The sequence below is a fragment of the Atractosteus spatula genome, chromosome 9 (genome assembly GCF_055471065.1).
Source record: "Atractosteus spatula isolate fAtrSpa1 chromosome 9, fAtrSpa1.hap1, whole genome shotgun sequence".
Taxonomy (NCBI): Eukaryota; Metazoa; Chordata; class Actinopteri; order Semionotiformes; family Lepisosteidae; genus Atractosteus; species Atractosteus spatula.
In genome coordinates, this window is record NC_142714.1 from 45,186,108 (window position 1) to 45,213,689 (window position 27,582).

Sequence of the window (27,582 nt, forward strand, 5' to 3'; positions counted from 1 at the left end):
GAATGCACTCCCATTTTTAATAAAAGAGAATTGTCTTGGCTTTTACAGTATGTCACGTGTATCTTCAGTGTATATTAATTGCCCAAACAGCCAAACAGATTTATTATGTATTTTTTAAATTTTAACTTGAACAAGATTATGATGTTTAATTCTCTTGCAGTCTAATATAAGCTATTGACTTGCTGGAGTTTTACACAATAGATTAACAGTACTTTTCTTCTCATAAATATGTGGGACACAGGACCTTTGAAGTTTTTTTGAAATCCTTAGTTAGACATAAAATGTCTATCAAATCAAATGTCTTGAAACAATCAAGAATAACTTTCAAAATGGCAAAAAAAATAGTTAAAGTCTGCATTCTTTGTGGTTGATTCAAATATTCTAGAGCCATAAGGATATAATAGCAATGTTCCACAATACATACTGAGGCAGGGGCTGTATACTGTGCTCTCATCGGGGTCAACTCGTTTGTTTGGTTCTGGATCTGACAGTGTCCGAAGCCCGTTACTTCTGCGATCAGAAGGAGACGGTGTTCCACTGCCACAGTTCCTGCTCCTGCCTGTCACCCATATTTGCTGTGCTGGTCTGGCTCTTCATTGACCTCAGTCTGGCCTTCAATGACAGGGTGGGTTATGGAAGAAAACGGAAAATTCAGACCCTCCTCGCTAATTTTCTAGTGGGCCAGGCAAAACTCACCATCTACAAGACTCTGAAGAATAAAATCTCTGGTTCTGGGTCTGTAGAGAATGTTTGAGAGGTTGGTGAAGAGCAGGATCATGTTAGAATTTATGTTTTGCAAATTGCATGACAATCTTGGTGACTTTGAAACGTTCTGGTGCTTTAAGAATGCATTCTGTAAAATTGTGAATAACTTAGGATTGTTTTTTCAATTATGAATCCTTTTTTGCAGGGGTAAGGTATGGATGTAAATTGGAGTGGAAAATATTAAATCTTGTTTTTGTTTTCTGACAATAAAGGCTAGTTAAAACTCAAACTCATGGCCAATAAACAAAAGAATGTAAAAAAATGTGTGAATGGGCAGACAGATATCTCACAAGATCAAAAAAGTCACTATAAATTATGGAAATGTGAATATTAGTATTATTGGAATATTTCTATAAGGGTTACATACACTGTAATGCCTCGAGGTATAGAAATGTCATGGAGCTTCTCTTCCCAGAAGCGTGCTCTGCAATGTGACCACAACGAAAGAAAGTATGTAATCTAATGATTCACAGCTGTGGGCGGTCTTATAAGACCAGATTAGATATGAGAGTTAAATATGAGTTAGTGTGCAAAGACCAGAGTGCAGGGGTGTAGTAGAGGGGTCTTCACTCAATGCATAAAGGATAGAGTGATGGGAAAGTTTTCTTTCCTATGACTGGCCTCTGGTTGACTCAAAGGAAGCAGGGCTGCACTGTGTTGGGTTTTACAGCTCCTTGGGGTGCTTTTGTATGTGGTATGTGGTGGTGAACCTGTGGAATATGGAGTCTAGAAAAGATCAGGACTGGACTCCATGTACGGTGTCTAGGAGCAGGGAGGCTCCCAGACTAATAAGAGTCATCAAGAGTTATCAAGTTGGTAGGTCCAGAATAGTATGCCATGTTGCCCCACCAGTAAGGTAAAGAAATCAGTACAGCTCAGTCAAAATGGAATGGCAGAGTTGAGGGAGATTTCACTGTTACTTTCTGAAAGGAGCAGGAGAGAGAGAACCAGTGGTACAAGTTTCGCTGAGTCTAGAGTCAACAAGCAAAGAGCTCAGCGATATACTGTATATTAACTTTAGAGCAAGTCATAAAAGGATTGAGGTGTGAATGAGAATCATAGTGAATATGTGATGAAATTGGGCGTGAAGTATCATGAGTACAGGACTTGGAGCCCGGGGGCTCAGAGGTCCTTAGTATGTGAATGAGCTTGGAAAACATTGTGACACATCTGATCTCCTAGTTATCCCAACAAGTGGGTATTTGAGAGCACCACTCTCAGAGGAGAGTGGATGAAAAGGGGATTAGCACAAGTTAGCACAAAAGTTTTCCCCAACAGGTTGTGATGCACATGTATGTCATCTTGGGCCAGCCTTGATCACGCTTTAAGTCATGGCTGTCCTGGGTGGCATCAAATTACACACATATATATATTCGTTTAAGCTACTTGAGACCTTATACTTTTATTTAGCATTTTTTTAGATTAAATTAAAATATCATACAATTGATATAAAGGCAACAAAGCCAGAACAAAGCACAGTACAAGATTCCATGCAGTTTCCATGCAGATTCCATAAAATTTAAAAGGGCTTACATGAGTTCTAGGTTAGGTGCAGTATCGTTACTGTTGTTCTTCTTCTGTTGTTCAATGGATACATACAGTACTGTAGTAAATCTCGTGATTTTCTGCTTGCTGGCATGTCTTAAATGGGAACAGTAAAGCTGGAGAACTGCTATGATGAGGATAGGATAATGTGACAGCTCAAGGGGAACTGTTTCACTTTCATTTACAGTAGGAACCTTGGTTTGGTGACTAAATAAGAAGGTATCCTTTATGAGATTAAGGGATTTAATGGGAGATTTATAAGAGTCAATTTCTGAGGAAGCGCCTTTCTAGTAAAAATAGTGATTTTATGGAATTCTACAATATGGAAGATCTACAATGGTAACAATGACAATTAAATAAAAAATCTAAGATGCCAGGAAGAATGATTTAGCAGTATTTACAAAGAGGAAGTGGAATGACTTTAGTTGACCTTTTAACTGTAAATTGTCACCTGACCTGCTTCTTATTACCAACTCACATGAGCCTTTTCACTTTTTCACCGCTTTAATAAAAGCAAATGCTGATTGGTAAAGTGTCCTTATTCCATATACTGCAGAGAATTGTCTTCTTTTAAAAATATTGGAGAACATTTTGAAGCATCTTTTAGAAACACACAAAAAGATAAAACTGTATTACCTATATAAGTTATAACTCACTGATAGAAACTGATACAGAGAATTAAGTTTAAGGAAAAGCAATGAATATTTTTGGGTCATTCTGTTACACTGTACGATTCTCAGATTTAATGTAATATGTAAACAACATTCTGTTGTTTCTTTTCATTGTGTCAATGTATCATTTTATGTCTTAATATGCACTAAGGCTTGCCCTGTCTACTTCTACAAGATTGCAAAATGCTATACTATACTTACAGGTTTGCTTTTCCTTTCTTTTGTGCAACTGTGAATTTAGTATGCTGCACCATCCTACTTTACTGATAAATGTTAAAAAAGCTAGGCTGAAATTTTCATTTGAAGCAGGAATTAATCCCAGCAAAGAGGAAAACAAGAGGCGTGCTGTTTGTCAGCCTTCTCGAGTTCACATTGAAGTTAGGAAAGCAGAATAATATGAGAAAACTCTGGTTTCAAGGGAGATGGGCTGTCAGTAAAGAGAAAAGAGATAAAGCTTTCTGAGCTCCTCGTTTAAATTAGCCCTCAGTTTAGCTCTTTGTATCTTAGAAATGATGAGGATTCATCACAAATTTGTTCAGCATAAAGCAGTAACTAAGCTTTGCTGCCATTTGTGCCAACATCATCTCTGATTCAGTGTCTGGTTGCATGATGCTTAATCGTCTTTTGCCAATTATGGGTAGTCTGAATTTACTTTTTATGTCTGCCCAGTTTTATTGTTGTTTTTGTACAGGAATAGGGACTGTAGCTTTAATAATTAGTGTTGGGGTAAGACAAGATAAGATTCAAGGGCCATGAAATGGATTTCCCTGTTAAAGTACAGAAAACTGGGAGATCTTTTAACCAAGGAGACACTCGAGGGAATTTGGGGAATTGAGTCATTCAGGTGTGTCATGCTGTTTGTTAAATATTCTGCTATTTTTCAGTAACTTGTAATTGGCACTGATGACCACAGATTAGAAAATGTGATCATAAAGCTGTGCCTCAGATTGTAGCTATTTAAGGATCCCATGGTCCTTTTCATTATTCGGTATTAACACCAGTGTCCCGGATAAATTCCCCTTCTTATTTACAAAGTACATCTTCCATAACTATTGGAAACTACTGTATTCTGGCTAAGGTTTACTGTTACTCTCTGACTAAACAGGTAAGGTTTAGTCAGGGAGTAACAGCTATTGGCGTCACATCACAGTGATGATGAAGAGTGTCCTGTCTTGTGATGCTGCACTGTGGTAAAAGAGTGCCCACACATCACATGAATCAAACAGAAACAAGACAACCCACTTCAGTTTTTCAATTTAAAAAAATGGTAGAGCTTACGAGTAAAGGCTTAGGAAATAAATATGGTGCAAAGATCCTGTTAACGTCCGACATTATCTGCACATGACGGGGTTACATTGCTCTCTTACCACCGAAGCATGTGATATTATTGAGATAACAGTACATTATGTTGCTATCACTGCTGAATCTACTTCTAAAATTAAATGTAAATTTTAATGTATAACACGCGCCATTGTTTGCAGTGCTAATCTGCATTTTTAATATTTTTAAAGCGTATTATATGTTATACAGTATATTATACGTATTATATGCTGTGATATGCAAAACGCAAACGGTACATTACAGACCGTTATAGTGTTTCAAGAAAATGAAATGACTGTACAAAATGGTTTCGTAAGACGAGGGAAACAAGTTAGATCAAACTCTAATGAACGAGGAGAGTATGCAATGTAATACAATTAAATTAAATGTAGCTTATCATTTTATCATAAAACAACATCCTTCAAATAGTAGTGTGATGTACTCCACAACCAGAAACATAATAAAAAATCGTGAATAACAGTAATAACACGTGTTATATTTTAAATTGTACTACAAATCCATAAAATAAAGACAACTTTTTTTTTTCTTTAAAACGGTGGGAAATAAAAAATGTATGGGTATTCACAGGAAAAAAAAAACTTCAAGTCCCACCGTCCATTGCATCATGTGACTTTTAAAAGGGATTCAAACTTTGTGTGAGTGTGACTCAGGAAACAAGTCAAAATCAGTTTTTGAGCTGAGATCAATAAAGAGAATGTATACTGTAACCAGACAGAAAGATGTATTGGTATTCACTGTAAACTAAAAAGTATATGGGAAAGAGAGTGTGGTTGTTAGGAGTGATAGAACATCAGATTATGCACTGATGACTACAGAGCGAGTGCTTTGCGAGGAGGCAAAAGAAAGTTCGGATATTTTTGAATAATTTTTTGGACGATGGATCGCAAAAACCGGGAGACTCTTCGACCAAGATCTCTCAGTGTTCATTTCAGAGATTCGACACTCAGAGCTTTCGGCTTACTGCGGAGGAAAGTTAACCAGCGACAGTTTTCAGGTAAAATATAATGTAGCGGTATCTCCTTTAGAGAGCCTTTATGCAGAAGAATTTACAGGCAATGCAGGACCAGCGAGCGGACAGCATGTCAGTCACTGCATATTTCCGATTTTGTAAGCATGGGAAACTATACGTTCCGTCTAGACGTATCGTGCTAGAATATAGATATTTTCATCACGTTTTAAATAAAAAGTTTTACCAGATAGTCTTGTGTTACACTAAAGTTGTTAACGTCAAGGGATTTATTCTTTATTCATAAACCAGTAACAGGAGTTTCGTTGAGTATATTCAACAGCGTATTCAATTTCAATTTGGAAAACAGTTTCAAGTTTTTCTCAATACTATACTGTAGTTGATGGACCTTGTGTATATAAGAAATAGTGTTAGACGGGATACACGATCTTTTCCTATGCCCGATTTTGTTGAATGTAACTCGCCTGCGAAAATGTTTGCATCTGATAATGGTATCTTTAGGATTGATTTACTACTGTTTTGCAGACATACTGAAACATGTACTGTATAAGGAGCACAGTTATTGAATATTAAATATTTGTTTTCACACCAATTAATGTTCTAGTGTGAAAACTTCTAGAATTTCTAGATTCTAGGATACTTCTGCTGGAATATAGTGTAGATTGCAATGTTGGAACGCTTCTAAAGACAGAGTATTCTTAAAAACTCAAAAATACCGTGTAAACAAAGTTGCAGTTAAGAAAAGGCAAAGGTTTTATTTTTAATAGACAAAATACTTTTCTCATATATCTATCTCATAGGTATACCTTTTCTTTCTACTACTACTGTACCTGTAATTTCCTAGTAATATTAGTAATTAATAAAACAGAAATTAACTTGATTATACAAGACTATATTGTGAAGAATCCTGTTTGCTATTTGTATATTTTTGTTTATGGTTTAAGGAACCGTGGCAAAACATTTAAAATGTATTAGCTTGGCTGTGTTCTGATGATTCCACATATGCTTTGTAATTTAACACTTTGGAACCTGCTCAACTGTCTTCTCTTCATCATACATAGCTATTTTACAGAAATGTCAAAATTTGCATACATTAAACACCATGAGTGTGAAATGACATTTGACATTTTCTGTCAAAATTAAAAAATGTGAGGACAATAAATCTATTTTTAATCTTAATTATGGAATAGAGCAATTTCTTGTCAGGTAACCTTGAATATACTACCATTTACTCTATAACTCCTCTGTAAATGTGTACTAAATGACTACTTGCTTATTTCTGAGCTGAGTTTATTGGTTTTACTTAAACCTTTCTTGTTGACCAACTTGCTTCCTTATAACTGACTGCTTGGGGCCATGTGACATCTCAAATGTGGAACTGAAAAACCTTTCTTCAAAACAAAATGCAGCGCTCACAGATCACTAGTGGTGCATCCAACTGATACTCAGCCACCCTTCTGTTCTATTTTAAAGTACAGTACACATTTTCAGATGTTTCTGCTGTTTTACACCTTTCTTTTAGTGTGTGTGGAATTATTTTAGACATGCAATAATTACAAGAACGAATGATAGTGTGGAGTGGGGGGAGACTCAAAGTCCCGTTCTAAAAATGCAGGCCAGCTGAATGTTACTCGGTATTAGTTTACTCAACAGTGGATGACAGAGGTCATTTGGGTTTTGGGCAAGGTTTCTAGCAGTTCTCTTGTACAAGCAGTGAGGGTGTCGACTGCCCCCAGTCCCCTGCTCCACACACTGCCTTCCTTGTTTTTTTGGCAGTGTCAATTTCACATTCACGGGCTTGCCGCCATTCCCCAGCAATTTGTTATGAACTATTAATATCCAGCGATGTGTGGCCTGGCTCAATGAGCCCTATTGATGATAGGCAGCTCCGCCCAGGTGATTAATGAGCCTTCGTGGCAAGACTGGCTCGGAGCCATTCTAATTACATGTTCCGCCCAGGCAGGAGAAATTGAAGTGACTCCTTTTTCCTTAATTACTGCTCAGGAAACAAAAAAGTAAGGAACAAATCTGAATACTGCAAATAAAGTTTGAAGTCAAGCAGTGTTATTTTGTGTGTGTGTGGGGGTGGGTTATAAATGCTATTTACATATATTACATGTAAAATTGTAGTCTTGTAATTCTTCTGCTTAGTTAATGTAAAGATATGTTCTGGATTGGGGGCAGCAGGGCTAATTGATTAGTAATGCAGAACCCGAGTGATGCTGATGTAATCCCACAGTTTTCTGTAAGGATCCAAGAAATGTGGAGGAATTTTTCTAAGCAAAGGAGCCACACAGTACAGCAAGATTTAACTATTTGTTTTACTGTCCAGATAGGTCCTGACAAAGACTTAATGTTTTATCCGTTAGGCAGAAGCCATTGTCTTGCATCCCAGAATTTCTCTGAAATAGAGGCATAACCATTTTCTGTACTAAAATTAGTACATGTCAACATAAAGTTGAAAAATTTCATAAACCCCGTTTTTCCTGACAAAAACTTTATTTCAGTCAGGTTCTGCGCCACATTACTGTCAAAAACTAAAATTGTTCTCAGATTTTGCTGCAGTACTTCACTGACACAACACATATATAATTAAACTGACACTGATAAACACAATTGTCAGGCACATTAATTCATCACATGAAAATTGAATAAAACATTAAATGTTTACAATTGTAAAGTACACATACAGTACTATTACTGTCAAAGTGCCATATGTGGTAATTTCCATGCCAGTAAAGAGTAAGAGGCCAGTAAAAGCCTCTTACCCTCATCATATTTTTAATGAAACACATTAAATATATATAAATAAAAACTAACCATTAATACAAAATGGGAAACTGAGATAGAAGAGTCTACCTTTGATAAGACTTAGAGGTTTATGTTGATACATGATTTACATCTGTAAGACAATGTAGAGGACATTGTGACACTTTTCATCATGCTATTGAAAAGATATTACTACTACTGTATGTAAATATATCCGGAGTAGTGAAACCAGGTGTGTTCTGGGTTTTAAGAGAATATTCTACACTGAAAGAAAGAAGGAAGTATAAAATTAAGTCTTTTCAGTCTTACGTCTCTTAACAGAGAAGATTAAGAGAGATATTCAACCCAGTGGGTTTCTTCAGAATGGTCAGTAAAGCTTGAAGCAGAGGACGTATTGTAAGTGGAAAGTACAGTATGTGGTAATACATTTAAATGTGAGAACAACTAGATGGGATTATAGGATTAATTCGCTCGTAATTACCAAACAGGCTAAATGACTTCCTCTTGTTTGTAACCTTTCTAATTTTCTCATGTAAATGAGAGACAAGGACATTTTGACAGAATTTCCTTCTATCACGGTAAAGCATATGTCACGATAGTAAAGCCTGTTTATGAACCAGGAGGAAAACACCGCAGAGCAATAACAACTTTCACCACCAAGGCATTATGGATGGTATGCTTTCTGAATAATCGTGCTCCTGTAAGATTAACAGTGGAGTGAAATTTAACCCGGTTGCATGCACACGAAGACATTCAGGAGACATTCCTGGAGAAGGCACTATGAATTCTCTCAATCTAAACCTGATAATTCCTGTGCTGTCCATCTGACATGTTTAGGCATACTTGAAGGGACGATCTTGATAAATAGTCTTGTTCATAGCTCTAAGTCTAACAGCTTAATAAAGGAAGCAACAAATTTCATCAATATCAATTCAAACCATTTTATCCAATACAGGGTTGCAGGGGAGCCAGAGCCTATCCCAGCAAGCAACGGGACACCACTCTATTGCAGGGCACACACAGACAGACACACATGCACTCACACTCACATCAGGGCCAGTTCTCCCAGAAGCCAATTAACCTACTTAGTCTTTGGGCTGTAGGAGGGAGCTGGAGCACCTGGAGGAAACCTATGCGAACATGTGGCGAAGATACATACTCCATGCCGACAGCAGTTGGGGAATTGAATCAGTGCCTCAGCACTGCAATACAGCAGAGCTAACCACTGTGCCACTAAGCAGCCCTTACTTCTTAATATTACTTTTATTGTTAAATTTAGTGTTCAAAGGATCACTTAGAAAGTTAAAAGCAGGCATATAATACAAGAGTTGACCAATGTTTTTATCTTGTTAGTTACTGTACTACAGAAAAAAAAACAAAGTGGGAGTGATGATTTGATGCCATTCTGATTTCTCCATTGCGATTAATGGAATCTCTGGTCCCAGGCTATTACATGGTTGCAAAGCATGAGCTGTTCTTCCCAGGGAGTGCAGTTTGGTCAAAAATATAGCACTGGCCTCTTTGCATATTTTCCATTTTTATTTCCCCCCTCTTTAACTTCAGGGTCACACGCAGGCTCATAGTTTCTATGGTTACACACTGCACTGTACATAAAGGGTTATACAGTATATATTTATTTAGGAAGTATAAATTAAGGAAATAAAAACAGTTCTGTGGTCAGTTTTGCGTATCTGGGATGCAAAACAAATTCACGTTGCAATTTTTTTGATCAGTGTGGGAGCTTTTCTTAAACCAGACTTTCACAGTTGGAAAGACCTGCGATCTGGGAATTTTTCTGTATAAGAACACTTTTAAATTTTCATATGATGCTATCCATCAAGTTGTAGGCAATGAACTGCAATTAAAGGACTAATGAAAGCAGCCCAAACTGGACACCCTCTAACATGGCATAATAAGAATGTGTACAGAACTATTGTAGAGGCATCAGTAAACCTTGGAGTACAGTTGTGAATGGTACTGTATCTTGGACCTTGGCTTCAGTTCCAAAGAAGGCTGCCTCATACAGTTTTATTGTTCTCTCCAAGTTTCAGATAATTTTTACCGAAGAGCTTAGCTTTCCTCCTGCTTTCCAAAGTCATGTTGGATAGTTTTAGTGTCTCTAACATTGTGTATATGTGACTGTGTGGGCTTATGTATGCACTGACTTTTACTAAAAATAATATGTGGCTTTCATATAATGGATGGACAGAACTTACAGTAGTTTTGAATGCTGATTCATTGAAATGTATTAATCAGTACTATCACCCACTACTACTGAAAAGGCTCAGTACCCTAATGTACTTTGTGAAGTCCTGGGAACACTGAGGAGCCTGGAGCCATGCTGAATGCAGTGAGTGAACTGGGAGGTGTGGGGATAGTAATTCTTGGAGGTACTGTACACAAGTGCCTAGAAGGTCAACAAGAGAATTTTAAAGTTATTCCTGTAAGAGCCAGTGCAGGTTTTTCAGGACATGAGAAATGTGTTCATATTTTTTAGAGAAGCACAATTAAGCCTGAATTGAACCTAAAAGAACCCTGCACACTATGTAAAGTACGCTTGCAATTATTTTTTGGGGTGAAAAAAAGTCTGCTACTTTAGTAATGTCTAACATCGTTTTCTTTCTGCCTGAAGGAAACACATTGCATGTTGCTCCCTGCCCTTTGTTGTTAATTTGCCACAAAGACTTTAATGAACCCTAGACACAGTCACTAGTTTAGAGGTGTTTTACAGCCTCAGTTTCTAAGGAGGTTCCCTGCTGCTATTTTAAAGAGCCTGTGTGAAAGCAGCTCTTTCTCAGTGCTCCAGAGTACAAGACAGAACACGTTGTTGTTCATTGACTGAAATCAAACACTATCTTTCTATTAAATCAGCCCCTTGCCTCTTTCTGGGGGGTGTTGGTATGCAAGTGTAAGATGGGCTATGTCTGATTTCTTTTTTGCCTTTAACAAGTTTAGCAAAAGTGGAGAAAACCTCCCTAACACAGATGCTGTATATATACAGTATGGCTCACAATGTATTGCTCTCATTGTTACAAAGTAATTGAAAATAGTTGTTAGCAAAAAAACTGTATGTGTGCACCATAAACAAAAGCATGACTGCAGGATTATCGGTTTTACATTCAGTAAATTAAGGACACAAGAAAGGTTTACCCAAGTGTGCTGTCAGAAAAGTGGTTTGGGAAGATAATTCACACCTAAGGGCAGAAATAGGAAATCTTAAAAAAAATTCTATTTTCTAAGGTAACAGAAAAGACACAAAAAGCTGCCAAATAGAGACAAATAGACTCCCGAGTCAATGTGACCAAATGTGGTTGGAAGAAATCCAGCCTGTTTTTAGACAGTGTCACCAGAGGTATAATTAGTCAATTATACTATTGGTTGTGATTGGTTGTGAAAGGTTGTCCTGTTGAAAAAGAATATCATATGTTCTGTAGCAAATACAAATGAATTGATTCTGCTTTAGGAGTGTTTTGCATTCAACAGTCCTGGCTCCCTTGGTAGAATTGAAGAAAGATTAATTCTAAAAGTCTGTTGGCATATTTTATTCAAACGACTAGTTTCGTCTGCTAAGAAGCTCAGGCTTGGTCTCAAATGACTTGCCAGCAGGTTTGGCACGCAATGCCAAATCCAGATTTGGAGGACACCATCAAGTCAGCTGCCAAATGGTTAAGGGAGAATGAAATCAATGTTCCTTGATTCACTATCACAGACTCCAGACCTCAGTCCAATAGAACATTTGTGGTAGCAAGGGCACAGAGGAGTTCACAAAAGCCAGACATGTATTGTGAATGAAGATGAGAAGTTCCAATCCCCACTGAGAAAATTCTCCAGGAATCGCCTTCTCAATGTTGTCAAAGCCAAAGGAGGATCAACGAAATACAGTCTACATAGGTGGAAATAATTGTGAATATTTTATCTGTAGAAAATTCAGCAGTTATGTTGGACAGATTTGTTTTTGCAATCTCCAGTACTGATACTGGGTTCTGCAACAAATACGGGATTTGCACATATATTTCTTTTTGTGAAAACCAAGTTTCAGTGACATGATGTCAAGGATATGAATAACATTCAGCTTCATGACATACATAGCAGTGGGAACTCTGTGAGTGACAGGCTGAAATTCTTGTGACACCTAAAAGGGACGGCATCCTGTTTTATGCAGGACAGATTGCCGTCGTGATTAGAATGTTTGTGGATCTTTCAATCCTGATGAATTCTGTAGCACTAGTTGTGTCCCTTTCCTCTTTGTAACCTTGGTAACCTCTTATCACCTTCTACCAGCAACAATGCATGAAATGCCAAAATTAAAAAAAAAATTAAAATAGACCTTAATACTGGCAGGATGTTGTATTTTTTGATACAACAAAAAATATTTTGTCAGCGTCAACCTAGAAATTCCTTTCATAAATGTGAGAAACAAGCATGGGTAAAGACATGGCTTGATCTCTTGACTTACTTATAACTTCTTAACACACTTTGGAAATGTGATTTGAATGTGTTTTTTAATTGTATTCAAGATTTTTTTCAGTTAGTTTTTGCATTGCTAGGGCCCTGGCCTGAATTCCAGATCTGGGGTGCTAACTGTGTGGAGTCTGGTTTGTGTGGGCTTTTGGCTCTGGGTTCCTCACATAGTCCAAAAACATACTGGTAGGTTAATTGGCTTCTGGGAAAATTGGCCTGTATCTGTGTGTGTGCCCGGTGATGGAAAGGCATCCTGCCTCGTGCATTGTTTGGCTCCCCTGCGACCATGTGTTGGATAACACTGTTATGAGATGGATGGACAGTTTTTGCTAATTTTTAATAGTTATGGCTTTCTTTGATATATCAGTCTGGTATCATTTGTTAAACTACAGTGATGGATTTAAAGCTGATCTATAACCATAATGATAAGTCACTTGTTTGTCTGCAAAACAGTTCTTTCCCTTCAAAATGATAGTACATTGCACAGTATATTTTATTATTACAGTCCTTTGGAAAAGTAACTACTAAAACTACTTGAAAAGTAGTTCTTTCCATGCTGCATGGAGTATGGAATGTTATTTTATTGTCCTTGTTGGATAAAATATGAGGACATAAGTTTGCAACCACAGAGCTGGGCAGCTTGTTCCAGACTCCTACAAGTCTTTGTGTAAAGACGTGCATCCTTTTCAAAGTTTTAAATGCACTGCTTCTGAGCTTGCAATTGTTTCCTCTGTTTCATATTTCCGTTTTGATGCTGAAGAAGACCTAATGCTTAGCTTTGTTAAAAATAACAGTGTGTGACATAGCTTTGTCAAAACTAACATTGAAATGCTGATTAAAATAGTCTGTTAACAGTAATTAATGGAGATCCGTTTTAGCCAACCCCCTCTTTCTTGGCAGCAGCTTTTGAGCTATATTGACTTGTGGAAAAAACATTGCGCATAGGAAGGGAAGTTTGGAGCAGCTTTTCCTGTAATGAAATTCCATGGGAGAGAGAGAGGCATCTGGAAAAAAAAGTGAGATCCCATTGGTCTTTTACTAAAAAAGAGGTGGGACACAACCACAAGTCAAACAGCATGCAGAGGTACCTGCTCCTCAGTTGAGAGGTGCCAATGACTTAGTGACAACAGCTATGCTAGGAGAAAAGCTTAGCTGGCAGTAAAGATATAGAAACCATAAACACTGACAAGAAAAACGTCAGGGTTATAGCCATCGGTTAGTTTTCTTCCCATGACTTTGCGGAATACATTTTAAAGACCAGGAGACTACATGAAGAGCCCACAAAGAAACTTGACTGTTTCTCAAGGTAAAATTCTACACTGGGCTTAAGTTCAGCTCCTCTCATTTTAGTGACCGAAGGATCTAGATTTAGTGACATCTTAGATTGAACTTTTGTAGCTTGTAAATTTTGTTGCAGTTTAGAGAAATTTTCTCATATTGTTCAAAGAACATTTTTTGGTGTTGCTAATAATGTTGGCAAAGAGTGCAGTCTGAAAATGTCATTATCACATTATTTGCCGGAATGATAGAATATTTTAATTGTTATTGAAGGTGTTATTAAAGTACATAGCTGAATAATTGTATTCTCACTTCTACTTGTCTGCGTTTGGATTGAAGGGAACTGAACTTAAGAAGTTACAAAGGAACAAGTAATAGGTTTATTCCATGCTGAAAAGAGAAGAAAGAAAACACAGCGTTTCGGCCGTGGAGCCTTCTTCAGGTGTCATTTTGGTTAAGAATTTACTATCAACAGACCGTTGATTAGAACACACTGATTAATAAACCAAGATGAACTGTTGCATTATGTAAAGCCCATTTTTGAAATACTTCTGTTAATTTTCTAGATGAGTCATGTATCTGCCCTAATGGGTTACAGTTTTTAAGCCTAGAAGTCTATAGGAGTATTACAAGTCTAAAATGCCCTATATTTAATTAAAATAGTTATTTGCCTTTTGTTTGTGATGTTAAAATTCAGTTTCGGAGTAGTGTAAGGTTTTTTCTTCATTTTTTCACTAAATATTTTAAATTAAAATAGAGCAATTGTATTTTATCTTTAATAGGACAGAATAGACCTATGTAAAAAGTAGACATAATCCCTGTTTTAAATGAAAATATGGCATAATTACATAGTAATCAATTAGCATGTATCAAAAAACGTGTACTTTAATGTTTTAAGTGTGGCTAGGTGCTATTAACAACTTTACACTTATAGTAACACAGGCAGGGATAATTTTCAGTCATCCAGAATACTTTTATAATGCATATTAACAGTTTTTGGTCTGGAGATAATATAAGAACATACATTTAAGATTAAACTGTACTGTATGTTTCTTCTGTACTAGGGCTTTTCAAATTCATTGACATGTCTGTTGGCTGAGATTAAAAAGAAAGAGTGGAACATTAAATGCTCTTGTATTATTGCTAAATTCACAGATTGTCAGGTTTTGTTTCTTTTTCAAATTGTACTGTTCCTCACCTTTTCACTTTAAATTATTTAACTCACATGTCACAAGGGTAAATTCTTGGGAAGACAAGGAGAACTTCCAGTTAATCATTAGCAGAAACAGTTTTCATTGGAAAGAGGTCTGGCTTTAATAGTTTTCCATTAACTAAAACTGAGAATGTTATGTGGGGCTTTTCAATATAATTTTTCAGGCTCAGACTTTTTATATTTTAATATTGGATGTCAGATGAGCTTCAGGAGCCACGGTAACTGTGAATCATTGAAGCATTTGTTGTGGAACATTAAAGTGTATGTGGCATATTTGTACAGTGGTAGTCATTTTTTTCTGAATGGGATTTTTAATCAGTTTCAAAGTCTGATGTCAACCTTTTGTCCTTTTTCAGTTAATGAGTATACAGTGTGCATATTTTATGGATGTATTATGTCACAGTACATAATTATGTGTCTAAACATTTTGTTTGCTTTGGTAAATTTCATTTGCTTTGATTACCTCCAATGTTGACAGGACTGGGCATTTCCTTTCTTTTTTTATTACACAGTTCTCAGTTGAAGATGAACTGTTCTTGACTGAAACTGTGAGTTTGAATGATGCCGGGTGGATGCCTGCACTTTGTTTCTAAGGAGATGAAAGGAATGGCAATCACTTTTTAAAAATCTTGATTACTGTAATTTATAGGATCGTTTTCTGAGTCAAGTTGGTCAGTTTTAATGTCATGTATTCAACATTCAGCCCCTGCTTTCAATAACATACCTAGTCTTGTACAGATATGCAATATTAGCAATACTTTCTTAAATGCTAACTGCATTTAGCAACAAGGTATTTCAATGCTCCAATCATGGAATAACTTCAGTTTGCTGCTGTGCTTCCACTTAATACATAAAGTATTATAATACTAAATGATCTTGGTATTAACAATGTTGCTTTAGTCAGCTGTGTTTTTGTTTTTGTTTTAAGTATCTTAATCCTAAATAGCATTCCAAAAGATTCTGTATTAAGACTTCTTGGCTTCCTGTTAGGTTTTGTGTCGACATCAAAATCCTCATGCTCACCTATAAGGCTCTACATGGTTTGGCACATTAGTAATTTTCTGATTTATTATTTTCCTACTCTCCACTTCACAACCATCATTTGTCTGACTCAGATATCCTCTCTGTCCCCCAAGCTCGTCTATGTACTATGGATAGCTTTTCCATCTCTTACTGTGCTCCATAGTGCTGGAATTCTATCCCTGGAGTTATCAGAGAGTCACCTTCTCTAAGCGTTTTCAAAACCAGATTCCAAAACTTCTTCTTCAGAAGGGCTTTTGCTTAATTGATGTCTGTGTTTTCCCCTTTGCATTTTCTCCTGCACTCTGAACCCTTGTTTTTTATTGCATTAACTTTTCATCTCCTATTATTGTTTTTTTTCTTACTATAAAGTGCTCTGAGAAGCTACTTTTAAAGGTGCTATATAAAATAAAGTTTGTTATTATTGAGAGGAAAGGTCAACTCATAATGTACTGTAACTGTGATAGTTGTAATGCAGAAGGTCAATAGGGATTCTGTCCTTTATTCCACTATTTTTCCTTACTTACTATAAGCTATTTTGTTAAATGTGTCTAGAAATAACACACATTTAATAACAGACATTGTCATAGCATTTAATTTACATTTACAGGTGAAAGTGTACATCGCTTTACAGTGAAGTTTAATAATCTAAAAACAATAATTTTATTGAAAGGAATACAAATACTGTTAATGATTTTTCTTGAGGGCTCTGCCTTTACTATAAAGTGGTTCACATCTTACTATTTATTAGAACATACCCCATATTTGCATAAAGTGTAATCATAGTGAAGTGTTGCTCCTAACTTGAGGAGACCAGCGGGAGTGTATCGCATCTGTTTGCCAAGGGTCAGGAGATTAACTGTGCCGATCTGCCTTCCTGACCTGATTTTGTGCACTGTTATCTCCGAAACAGCCACTTCTGTTCTTTTCATACAACATGGTGTCATTTTTATATCTGCTATCAGAAGGAATAAAAGTGGCCACTGATTGCAGCATATACTCAGGTGCGGAGACCTGGTGAATAAGTCCTTGAACCCATGTGGAGATTAAAACTAAATTAAAAAGTCACTTGAAGGGATTTATTCAGCCTCTTTGGAAGAGGGGGTGGTAAGACTAAAGGCCGAGGATTATCCCCCGCTGCTTAGGAATTCTTTTATTCATTGTGTTTGTGTATTAATGGCTCCACAGAACAGAAGGGTACTCCACAGAAAGTAACCTTCCCTATCTTTTGAGCTAACATTAGCATCATTTGACGCATGTCCTGCATTTATAGTGAACAAATAAAAACGAAGATTTATTTTCCTCTTTATATTGCAATTTCTTGCTTTAACGTACAGTAGTTTTGGGCTTGGGCTAAGGTTTAGATTTTGCAGTTTGTCACCTTCATAGGTGCGCTGTGTGTGCAGCAAAGTGAGTAAAAAAACACTGTTCTTGCCATTTTCCTCAAGCACTGTGCAAAACAGTTGTTTTTTTTCTTCAAAATTGCGCTAATCTAACGCGTTCCTCGTGGATCAGTCAGGGCTTAAACATTGAGCAAGCCTTTCAACATATTCTGAGCTTGCAGGGTTGGGTCAAAATAATTTTGCCAGTGAAGCAGGTATACACTGTGTGAGGTAGGATTATATTAAGAACTTAATCTTAATTCATTTACTGTTTGAAAACTGGATGTACTGTCGATTTTAAAATGAATACCTTTTCAGAGGTCAGAAGCTATGCCGTTTCTAGGAGACAGTTCACCTACAAAACAACTTTGGAAGTAAAGGATGATATTTAATGCCTCAGCAAATACAGTATATATATTTAATTTAGGTATAGATAAGCATTTTTTTTAATGGAATATTACCAAGTATTGCTCTAAATTATGGTCTTTTTCAGTTTGGATTTGCTGACTGCTTGTCTCATCTCTAACAATCCCTGCTGGACACAGAGGAATCAGGATGGGGGGTTACAGTATGTGGGGGGAACGAGGATCGTAAACTCTTTTGTCTAACAGCCCATTTTGTCAAGTTGTCACCATTCAGCCTTTTGTGAGCAACAGGACAATAAACACCAAGCGGAAGGGTGATGTTGCTTTCACTGATAACACGCTGTGCTCTGAGATGCTCATCACTTCCAAGGAGCACCATTGCTGTGGCATATCCAACCCTACTGTAGGTCTGCCTGGTCTGCTTTGTGCCACTTCTTGTGGGATCTCAGTCGCAGGTGGTCATGACACAGCCCACGATGGAATCAGAGATACAGTATCTCAACTTTGAACTTTCTAGCTGCTTTCCCTACACTTTAGCTGTCGAAGCACTTGGAAGAGCCATCATTAGGTCATCGTTTTTCAAACTCAATTTAAAATGAAAACCTTTTAAGAGGTCAGAAGCTACAGTATGTTGTTTCCTAGGAGATGGTTGACCCATGAAACAACTTTGGAAGTAAAGGATGAGATTTAATACCTCAGCAAATATATCTGTTTAATTTAACAACTTCAAACTTCTGAAGGTCTTTTTCATAATAATAATAATAATAATAATATTAATAACGGTTTCACGTTTAGGTGGAGACTCATTTCTACCCCCACTTAAATACAACATTCATCTGGCTGACACATGGCAACCATAGTAGGCCAGCAGGCCAAAGTGAACCTTAGCCAGGAGAACAGAGTTAACACCCCTATTCCTTAAGAAACATCTATGACCAAATCGGCAGAACCTCAGTTTAATGTCACATCAGAGAGATAGCACCTCTTATAGCACAGTGATGTTTGAATTACTTAAAATGGCTTAACAAGAGCTGCAGAAAAATGAACAAAATTCTAATCTATAAGATATTTGTATCAATTTATTCTCTGATGACTTTATCTAATACAGGTTTTCTGGGTATAAGATATACGATCCATGCCATTCATAGTACACTATTGTTCATTTAAGAGGGAGCTTTCTTCAGCTATCAGAGGGTTAAAGCACGGAATTGAATTTGACATACCACTGGCATTGTGTACACCCAGTTAAAAATAGGGTTTGATGGAACAGATTTTCTTTCCAGCTGTATAGAATGCAACATTCCAGAACATGAACAACATTAACCATTTTAATTAAGCTTGTGACATACTTTTTCACTTCATTCATACTGTATTTGTTTTGTCAGTATACACAACACAACAAATCTCTGTTTTCATATTTATGTACTGTTTATATACTGTAGCATTGTGTGGACATCAATAAACTAAGCAACCTAAAAAACAGACCCTATTTTAGAAGTAATGTTTATTGCTTTGTCTTCAAATTTTAATTTGTATTCATAATCTAACAGCTGGATATAATAAAATGAGGGATTTGAAATATCACAGTCTAGTCAAATGCCATTATTGTTTCCTGAAGGCAAGCTTTGTTTTAATGTCCTTGATTGTAATAGTATGCATTATCCATTATCCATTATCTCCATATATGAATTACTGGAGTAAAACAAATATTAAAATGGTAAAAGGTTTTGGACTAAAAGTTATGAAATCTATATTCTTAATCTCTTTCATCCTTTGTATTAACAGTATAAAATATACAAATGGCAAATATTGGTTTGTTGTGAAGTATGTCATGTTGTAGACCAGCATTTCTCAAATGTGGACACCCACTGGATTTTCTGAGGCCAGAGCTCATCCGACCCTCCTAACACACTTTTTACCTTTTTACCTTTTATCAAGACAAATGCAGCTGCACTTGTTATTGTAGCAGGTATATCTAAACTAGATGGATATGTGGTGTTATTGTAAGCATTGATATAGATTAATATTCATTGTTCCTACTAGCAACACTTTAGTTTTGTGAACTACTATTGGTTACCATCAGCAAAAATGTTGATTTAACTATAATTAAATCTGAAATGATAACTTTTATTTACCTGCTTATCTGTTTTTTCTCAAGACTCAATATGTTATCCAGAACTGAGCAATTTAAGTGAAGTAATAGCTTCTGCTGTGAAATGCAGGACACTTGTGACTTGGCATTAGTCTTTTGTATGCAAAAACAAGAGGAACTGTCCTTTGAAGCAATTTCTAACTTTTTTCAAAAAGGAAATGATCATTAACTCCACATCATAATGGGAACTAAAATCTGTACTGTGTGGGAATTTTTAACCCTGTGAAATATTGCCTGGCAATTGTAATGCCTGTTTCACAATAGCAGACCCTATAAACATGTCCTACTCAGAAAATCTCTGGTTACTTACAAACAAAATGTGTGGTCTGTTCTGTGATGCCTGTCTTATCTATGTTCCTGGACATTTTATAGTATACATCCTGATTACTTAGACCAGTGGTTCTCAAACTGTGGTACGCGTACCTGCAGTGGTACACGGAGTGCCGCCAGGTGGTACGCCAAATGACCCTGGAACTGTGTCGTGTGCGCTGAAAAATCGGAACAGGTTTTCATATTTTGTATTTTAATACGTGTCGAATACGCAGCCTACGTACTACGATACAGTGCGCGCTAATACTTCAGTGGACACAAGAGATACTCTGTAATTCTATACCACTCTATAGGAATGCGTGCTATGGACGCAAGTGACCAATTGTATTTTAAAAAAAGCTACTGTATCTCCAGCAAATAGGGAGGTAGGAGAATTTGCGTGATTTTGGAACAATGCCAATGTTGTAAGCACAGGAATGCATAGAAATACGTGCTACGAATGCTGGTAATCTTGTGAGCACAGGAAAGCGTGATAGATAACAGAAAAATATCTACTTTTTGTTTGACAAAAACAAAAGATTGGTGAGATTGGTAAGCTGGCAAATGCATGTGCTGTAGTATCAATTACAAATTGCTTACATTTGCATAGAATTTTTAACACAAACCGGCCCCCAGTGCAGTACCCACGTGGGTGACACACAGCAGCCATAATGAGCCAGCAGCTCCAGGACACAGCAGATGGCAGTGAGAAATTGCTTCACCAATTGATTTAAGGATGGCATTTAGGGAGGCCACTGTTAAATCCCCAAATTCCGTTTAATTACCAAGTAGTCAGGTCTTCAGTTTAATGTTCCATCTGAAGGACTGTGACTTCTGCAACACAGTATCCCTTGTCATCATACTATGGTATTAGTTTAAATATTGTCCATAAGGTAAAGTGCCACCTACTGTCCATTGTGTATTGAAATGGTCATGGTTCCAAACTGAATGTATATAGCTGCTTTCAGCTATATTATGGATGAATAGACTATTCTGGTCTACCTTGGGAAATCATTTCTGACATTGTATGAAAAATATTTTCAACACTATACTCAGAGACATCTTGAAATGATTACCTTGTCAAAAAGGTTATTTTCTCAACATTGAAACAGGGAGTGAATCTGGATGCAATAGTAAACTATGGAAACTTCAATTTTTTTATCTTAATCACATAAGTTAAGTTTCACCTTTTCTAAGTCTTAGTGCAAATGAAGGGGAATTAAAAGAAAAATAATAAAGTACTGTAATATTAATTGCATTTTTTTTTACAAAACTACAGCTCTTTCAGGTTTTCATGATATATGTGGTGTGGTTCCATTTTAATGTGAAGAATTATTTTTGTGACCACTGAACAATTAATATATTAATTTGTTAAATTATATGGATATTATAATATTAATGTTATTCTTATGTATGCAGGTACAACATTAAAAGTAAAATAATGTACTTCAGAATGTTTTACTGTATATGTCATACAGAGTGTTACTATGGTCTGGTGTAAAATAGTTGGCTTTCAATACTTAAGAAGCCCCGCTTCTTGAGATTAAAAATTACAAATGAAAGTTGTCTTTTAGCTGCTTTTTCATTATGGAACTTAAAATGTTTCATTGACCAGTTCTATAGAAAATGTCTTGTTACTAGGATAAATAAAATCCCTTTGACCCCTTCTATCTATTTTCTGTTTCTTTGATCTTTAGAGAACAGGAAGTTGGGAAATTAAACAGTCCTGACATTTGGTAAAAATTATTTCTATGCAGTTTTCAATATTCTTATGATATTCAGGCTCAGGCTGAACATTAGACGGATCAGATAAGACTCAGCAGCAGCAGCAAATGCGTTTATTTACTTTTTGTTTATGGTGTATAAATATTGGATTCAAAAGGCTTTGGTTAAAAAGAAACATGTTTCCAATTCCAATTGTTACTAAATTGGCCTTAAAAAAACAAGTCACTACCTAAAGGTTTCCATACCTTTCCTACTGTTGTTGTTATAATAGTTTTCTTACCCTGATTGTAGGACTCGAGAGAAATAAAAAGCACCACCGTTCATTAATGGTTCAGACTTGCTTGTCAGTCCAGAAAATAGCAGTGCAGTGAGTTGTCCCTGTGGATAACAACCCTTGAAATGTTGCACCTGCACAGTATTTTATCTTCTTTGTTAAATAAAAAAGGATTTGATCTTGGATAAGGACTAACACTAAATGTTTCAGGTTTTACACTCTTGGCTTTGTAATACTGCATGCTTTGCAGTGGGTTAACGAAATTGCCAGCAAAAGCAGGGATTGGTCTACTTTTATTTCCCACATTTGTGACCTGGTTAGAAATGAAATATTCTTAATTTCAAACCCACAATCTGGATTTTCAGTCCATAGAGCAGATGTTTAGTATTGGGAAAGATATTCTAACAAATGAGTACAAAACCACAGCTTTTCCATCTTTATTTCCATCTTCTCAACCTAAATGTCCTTGTTTTCCTCTCTGTAAGTCTGGTAACTACAGCTGTGCAAGGTGCTTTTGATTAATAGGTTTAGAACACAATACTCAAAAACCTTTTTCATATGTGACGTGCAAGGTTAATTGCAGCTGCTTGTCAAAGCCAGGTTCAAGTCTGAAGGCTGAAGTCTGCAGGGGGACATGTGAAATTTCTGAATTTCTGGGTTAGTATTGTTCTCCACCATTTGGAAATATCTCTGCAGACAGATTAGTCAGATTCCAGTCCATATCTATCACACAACACATCATTCATTCTGTTGTTCCATATAATATGGTGCATTAACACACTGGCATGATAGGATGTAATGTTGAGAATGTAAAACATGCAGCTTAAGAGATGCAGGGACGTGTCAGATGCACTATACATGCAATCCACTCCCATTATAGTGGTGCACTATGAAGGTTTTGTTTTACAGTGAAGAATTCTAGATCAGCCAAATTAAAATAAGATGCTTCTCATTGGAGTCTTTTAAAAAAAATGACCACAACTTGTTGTGTGATGCCAGTCTGTTTGTCCCTATTTAGATTTTAAAAAGCAAACACAATGCTTGGTTTGGTTAGTTTAACCAGTGGTTTTGATTTAAGTGTGAGTTGTTTTCTGAAATAACTCAAAAGTAAATTAATTGTTAAGCACTTGCTCACTTTTTATAGTGGTCTTGTTAAACTTATTGTGGATGTATGTAGACATTTGGATTTTGTGATGTTAAAATGAAAGGGTGTGTGTCAGTCTGAGTTCTCACTTGCACAAGAAAAATATCTGGAGCCTCTCCAGTAGAGTTCCTCAAAAGTTCGCTTGCTCTTGTACAGTAACAATAGCAAACACTTTGCCCTTTGTGCTGTCCTCCCACTGTCATCCAGCTGGCAGCAGTGCAACATCCTACAGAAATACCCAGTGATTCATTAGATGACATGATGCGTGATAGAAGATTGTGGTTAAGATTTTCATAGAGCTCTGATCAGGGGAAAGGGGAAATTCTCAAAATGTCTGCAATTAGTCAAGAACAGGCATAGTTTGGAGTTGCATTAAAAGAAAGTAATTATGTTCATGTGGACAACATGTAAAGACAGAGTCTGTAGAAAATAAAAGAGTAATTCAAAGAGATTATTAATAGTACTTAGCTCAGTCGATATTTAGTAGGTTTGACTTTATGTATTTGGCTGCTGAGTATAAAACTGTATGCAAGAAAAAATGTGGCATTTATGGACAATTCCATTTACATTTTTATCAAATCTAAAATCCCTCCAGCATAACCTCTGTGGGGGTTTTTGTCTTCTTTGTACTGCCATACAGTTTAAGTTGTTTCATTGCCTTGTTAAAAGGAACTTTATGTTTAATATCCGTACAACCCACGCAGCACAGCACAGAGAGAAGGAGGTAAAAAGTGTTTGTGAAGCCAATTAGGTATTTCCAGTATTGATTAATACTTTCTGTATCATTTATAACCCCACTTGTCAGATTTGATATGCTTCTTTGTGCTGCACACAATTAGTATACAAGGTCATTCTCTAGTAGGAGAAAAATACTTTTGTTAATAATTAACAAGATAATTTTTAGTTCCAGTAATTCATGGAACTAAATCATGGAAAAACAAATGTGGCAAGGTCCAAGAAAAGCTGAAAGAAGTGCTATGACTGTTAGGAACATACTAAAAAGGAGAGTATCAAATATATTTAAAAAAATCAAAATTTCAAATACAGTCTTTGAGTAGATCCAATGTTTTAAATAAATTTGTTTGCAACACAAATCATCAGTCTATTACATTTAGAATTCTCCAAATGTATTGCTTTCTAAGTCTGTTTTTTATGTAGCATTATCTGGCATTTATTTAAAGCTTTTATTTGTACAAACATAAGATCAAAACACAGTATCTGGTCTTAAAAACATGAATCTGGAAAATCTGAAATAATTATAATATCAATCCAGATGTCACTTTCAATCTGTTTTTTTTCACTTCTTGGCACAGGAAATACATTGACGGCACTGTACATCCCTTCATATTGTCCTTGGGGATTTTGTTTTCTCTATCCAGAGAATCCCCAAATCATTTGGATTTCCACTGAGACTTCTGTCCAGTTAAGATAGGAATCTCCTGTCTTGCAGTGTGGGTTTTTTTTTAATTTCACATTACCTTGGACTTTTTTTCAGTACACAATGCACAATACCAGAACATGAAATCTATTTCCATTATACACAACATAATCTCAATACTCTTAATGTTTGTAGTCCAGTACAAAAACAGATTAAGTAAAGTTATGTGTCATTTTATTCACTAGAGCATGATATTGCATAATGTTTTCAGGACTGTTATTTTACATCAAGTATTTTTTCCACATACTGTATATATAAATACAGAGTTTTTTTGGCTTTTGTAAAGGAATAAAAAATGGCTCAGAAAAAAAAACGTTCCTGATACTGACTTAAGGTTCCGTTTTGAACTTTGGGGGTAGATAGAGCATTTTAACAAGAAGCCAATACAGGTAATTAACTGAAATGTAATGATTTTGACTTTAACAATGAGCATTTTCAGATGGAATAAACAGTAATTCCTCAAGTGTCATTCAAGTATGGTTTGAAACATGAGTACTGACTTTACAGTACATAGTGTGTGTGCTGACACCGAGCCAGTCATTCACACTTTATTTTCATTAATCCAGTCATTGTTGTATTGTTCCATCATGGCTGCTAGGCCTCTTGGGTAGGACATAGCCGTCACTGGACCCAAGAGGGGAAGCCTGGTTGCAAAGGTGATGAGGAACAGGATGAGAGGATACACCACACACAATAAAAACGTGCTGGAAGGAAGTACGTTTTTAAGTTTATCGGGGTGGATTAAATTGATAATGGTACAAGTTATTCCTCTGTTTCAGAGGCCCCTACAAACTTTTTCTTTTTATTTGCTTGGGTGGTTTGCTTATTTGGTCTCATTTTGTAAAGTATTCTAGACGAGTATTTTATTTTCAAGATCCTTGCAATATGATTGTTGTGCTTTGAGGTACATGTAAAAAAAATTAATGCAGACCAGTCTTTATAAATTGGGTTAGCGACACTAATATTTCAAAGCATTCCTTTTTTTCCCATTTTTTAAAACTACTGCAATGTCTAATATACAGTATGAATACTTGACTGCGTTCTTTAATCCCATTTAATCAGACTTTGTAGACGTCTATTAAAACAGCCTTCGATTTCCTTTATCTTATCCACATTGGGGGCTGCTATAGTTAGCTTGTTGCTTGGTTGTGATTGAGACCTACCCCCTACTATTCCAAGGAAGTGGTACAGCCCAGTTGGTGGGGGTTTTCTGAGGTGGGACATTTGTTCATGAGGAACCAGATGGCTTTGAGTATGAATGGGGTCAGGAAGGGCAGGTTTTATTAGCTTGGTACAGTACCTCTTAGATGGAACACAGTCACCACATCCCACACGTTAGAGCCTCCTGTTTGGGAACTTGATTTTCCCTTGCCTGTTGGTTTTTGGTGTGGATTTCTTCTTCTTTTCTATTCTTCGCATGGAGTTTTCAAAGTTTTGATCTGTCGGGGAATTTTTCTGTGCTGTACTTTTGTATGTTAATGAATTATTTTCAATGAGCCATAGGACTAAACTTCAGAATCTACTCTGCAAAAATGGTAAGACGTGTTTTTCTTGGGGTATAAGTTTACAGTTGCTCATACATAACTGCTGATTTTAAGAATTTGAAACGCTTGAAGTACGAAGTTTTGACAGAAAAGCCTTTTGTAAATTTGTCTTTTTAGACAGTAGAGTAGATGTGCAGTGAAGTGTTATACTAGGAACTGTACTTCTGATGTTTCATTTGCAAATGCAAGAAAAGACTTGTTGAAAACCACTGTTTGTGTTTTTTTCTTTAAACTTGTGGCTGCTTTAATACTGAATTGCCTTTCTCTCTAGATATTACATGATTGCTTTTTAATCAAGCATGTGAATGAGTTAATATCAGATCTTATTACAATCTTCTTCCTGATAAAGGAATTCTGGATTGGCATCTTACATGACACCAAGAGGTAAAAAGTCTACATCTTTCAGCACATAATAATTTTGTATCAGACTTTGCTTTAGGCTGTTTTTCAACTGGAGGGAGATGTTGAAGTTAAGTACATTGCTAAATATTAGGGTATTAAGTTAATGACTGGATGCACTTCAACCTCTTACATTAATATCCTATTGTTAAAAAATAAAAACAGTGTATTTGATTCAGATATTGTTATATAAAGTATATCCCCTTATAAATGTCTTTCAAGGTATACATTTACAACCTGTCAGGGAGTTATAGTATGGCGCATTTTTATTCAACTGTTAAATAACCTGGTGCTGTACAATACAGTTTGTTGCATAATATAGTAAAAGACCAACCAGAGCCAGTAAAAAAAACTTTGACCTCCTGTGTAGTTTCTCTGTGTTGCCATGTATGTTCAATCTTGGAGGAATTTTAATTAAATAATGATGTACAGTAAGTCTTCAGTACTGTGGGCTTTGAACTTCAGGACATCAATAGCCTACATTGTAACAGTACAGGACTCCCATTGGGAAATTAGTGTGAAACAATAGCTTCCAAACATCTAGTGTGTACAATACCCATTATTCATCACATAGAAAGAGAGGAATGGTTGACTGGAGATAGATGTTGTAGAAAGAACATTTCCTCCCTTGTTGATTGAAGTTTTTTTCTTCTGCTGTAGTGTGTTACACATTTTTATATCGTATATTTATACAGTACTTATGTGCAGACTTATGTATGTAGTGGCAGTTTTACTGTATTAACACTCTCCATTTAATTGCAATTCTGCAATTGTTACCGCTAAATATTGTGAGTACTCATTTATTGAAGAAAGTGGTATT

General features: G+C 36.2%; 1 protein-coding gene across 2 annotated transcripts in view; it reads left to right on the top strand.

The window, feature by feature from the left end:
* The first annotated feature begins 4,922 nt into the window (after positions 1-4,922).
* The window catches only part of stard8 (StAR related lipid transfer domain containing 8), a 56,236-nt gene continuing 33,576 nt past the window's right edge, over positions 4,923-27,582 (top strand). Inside the window, exon 1 of one of the 2 annotated variants that reach the window (XM_088925492.1) lies at positions 4,923-5,316. In XM_088925492.1, the coding sequence (XP_088781618.1) occupies positions 5,199-5,316 (118 nt within the window). In that variant the 5' untranslated portion in view covers positions 4,923-5,198. Of the gene's footprint in view, positions 5,317-13,684; positions 13,826-27,582 lie in introns of those variants that run through there. The other variant, XM_088925493.1, reaches the window with a different exon arrangement.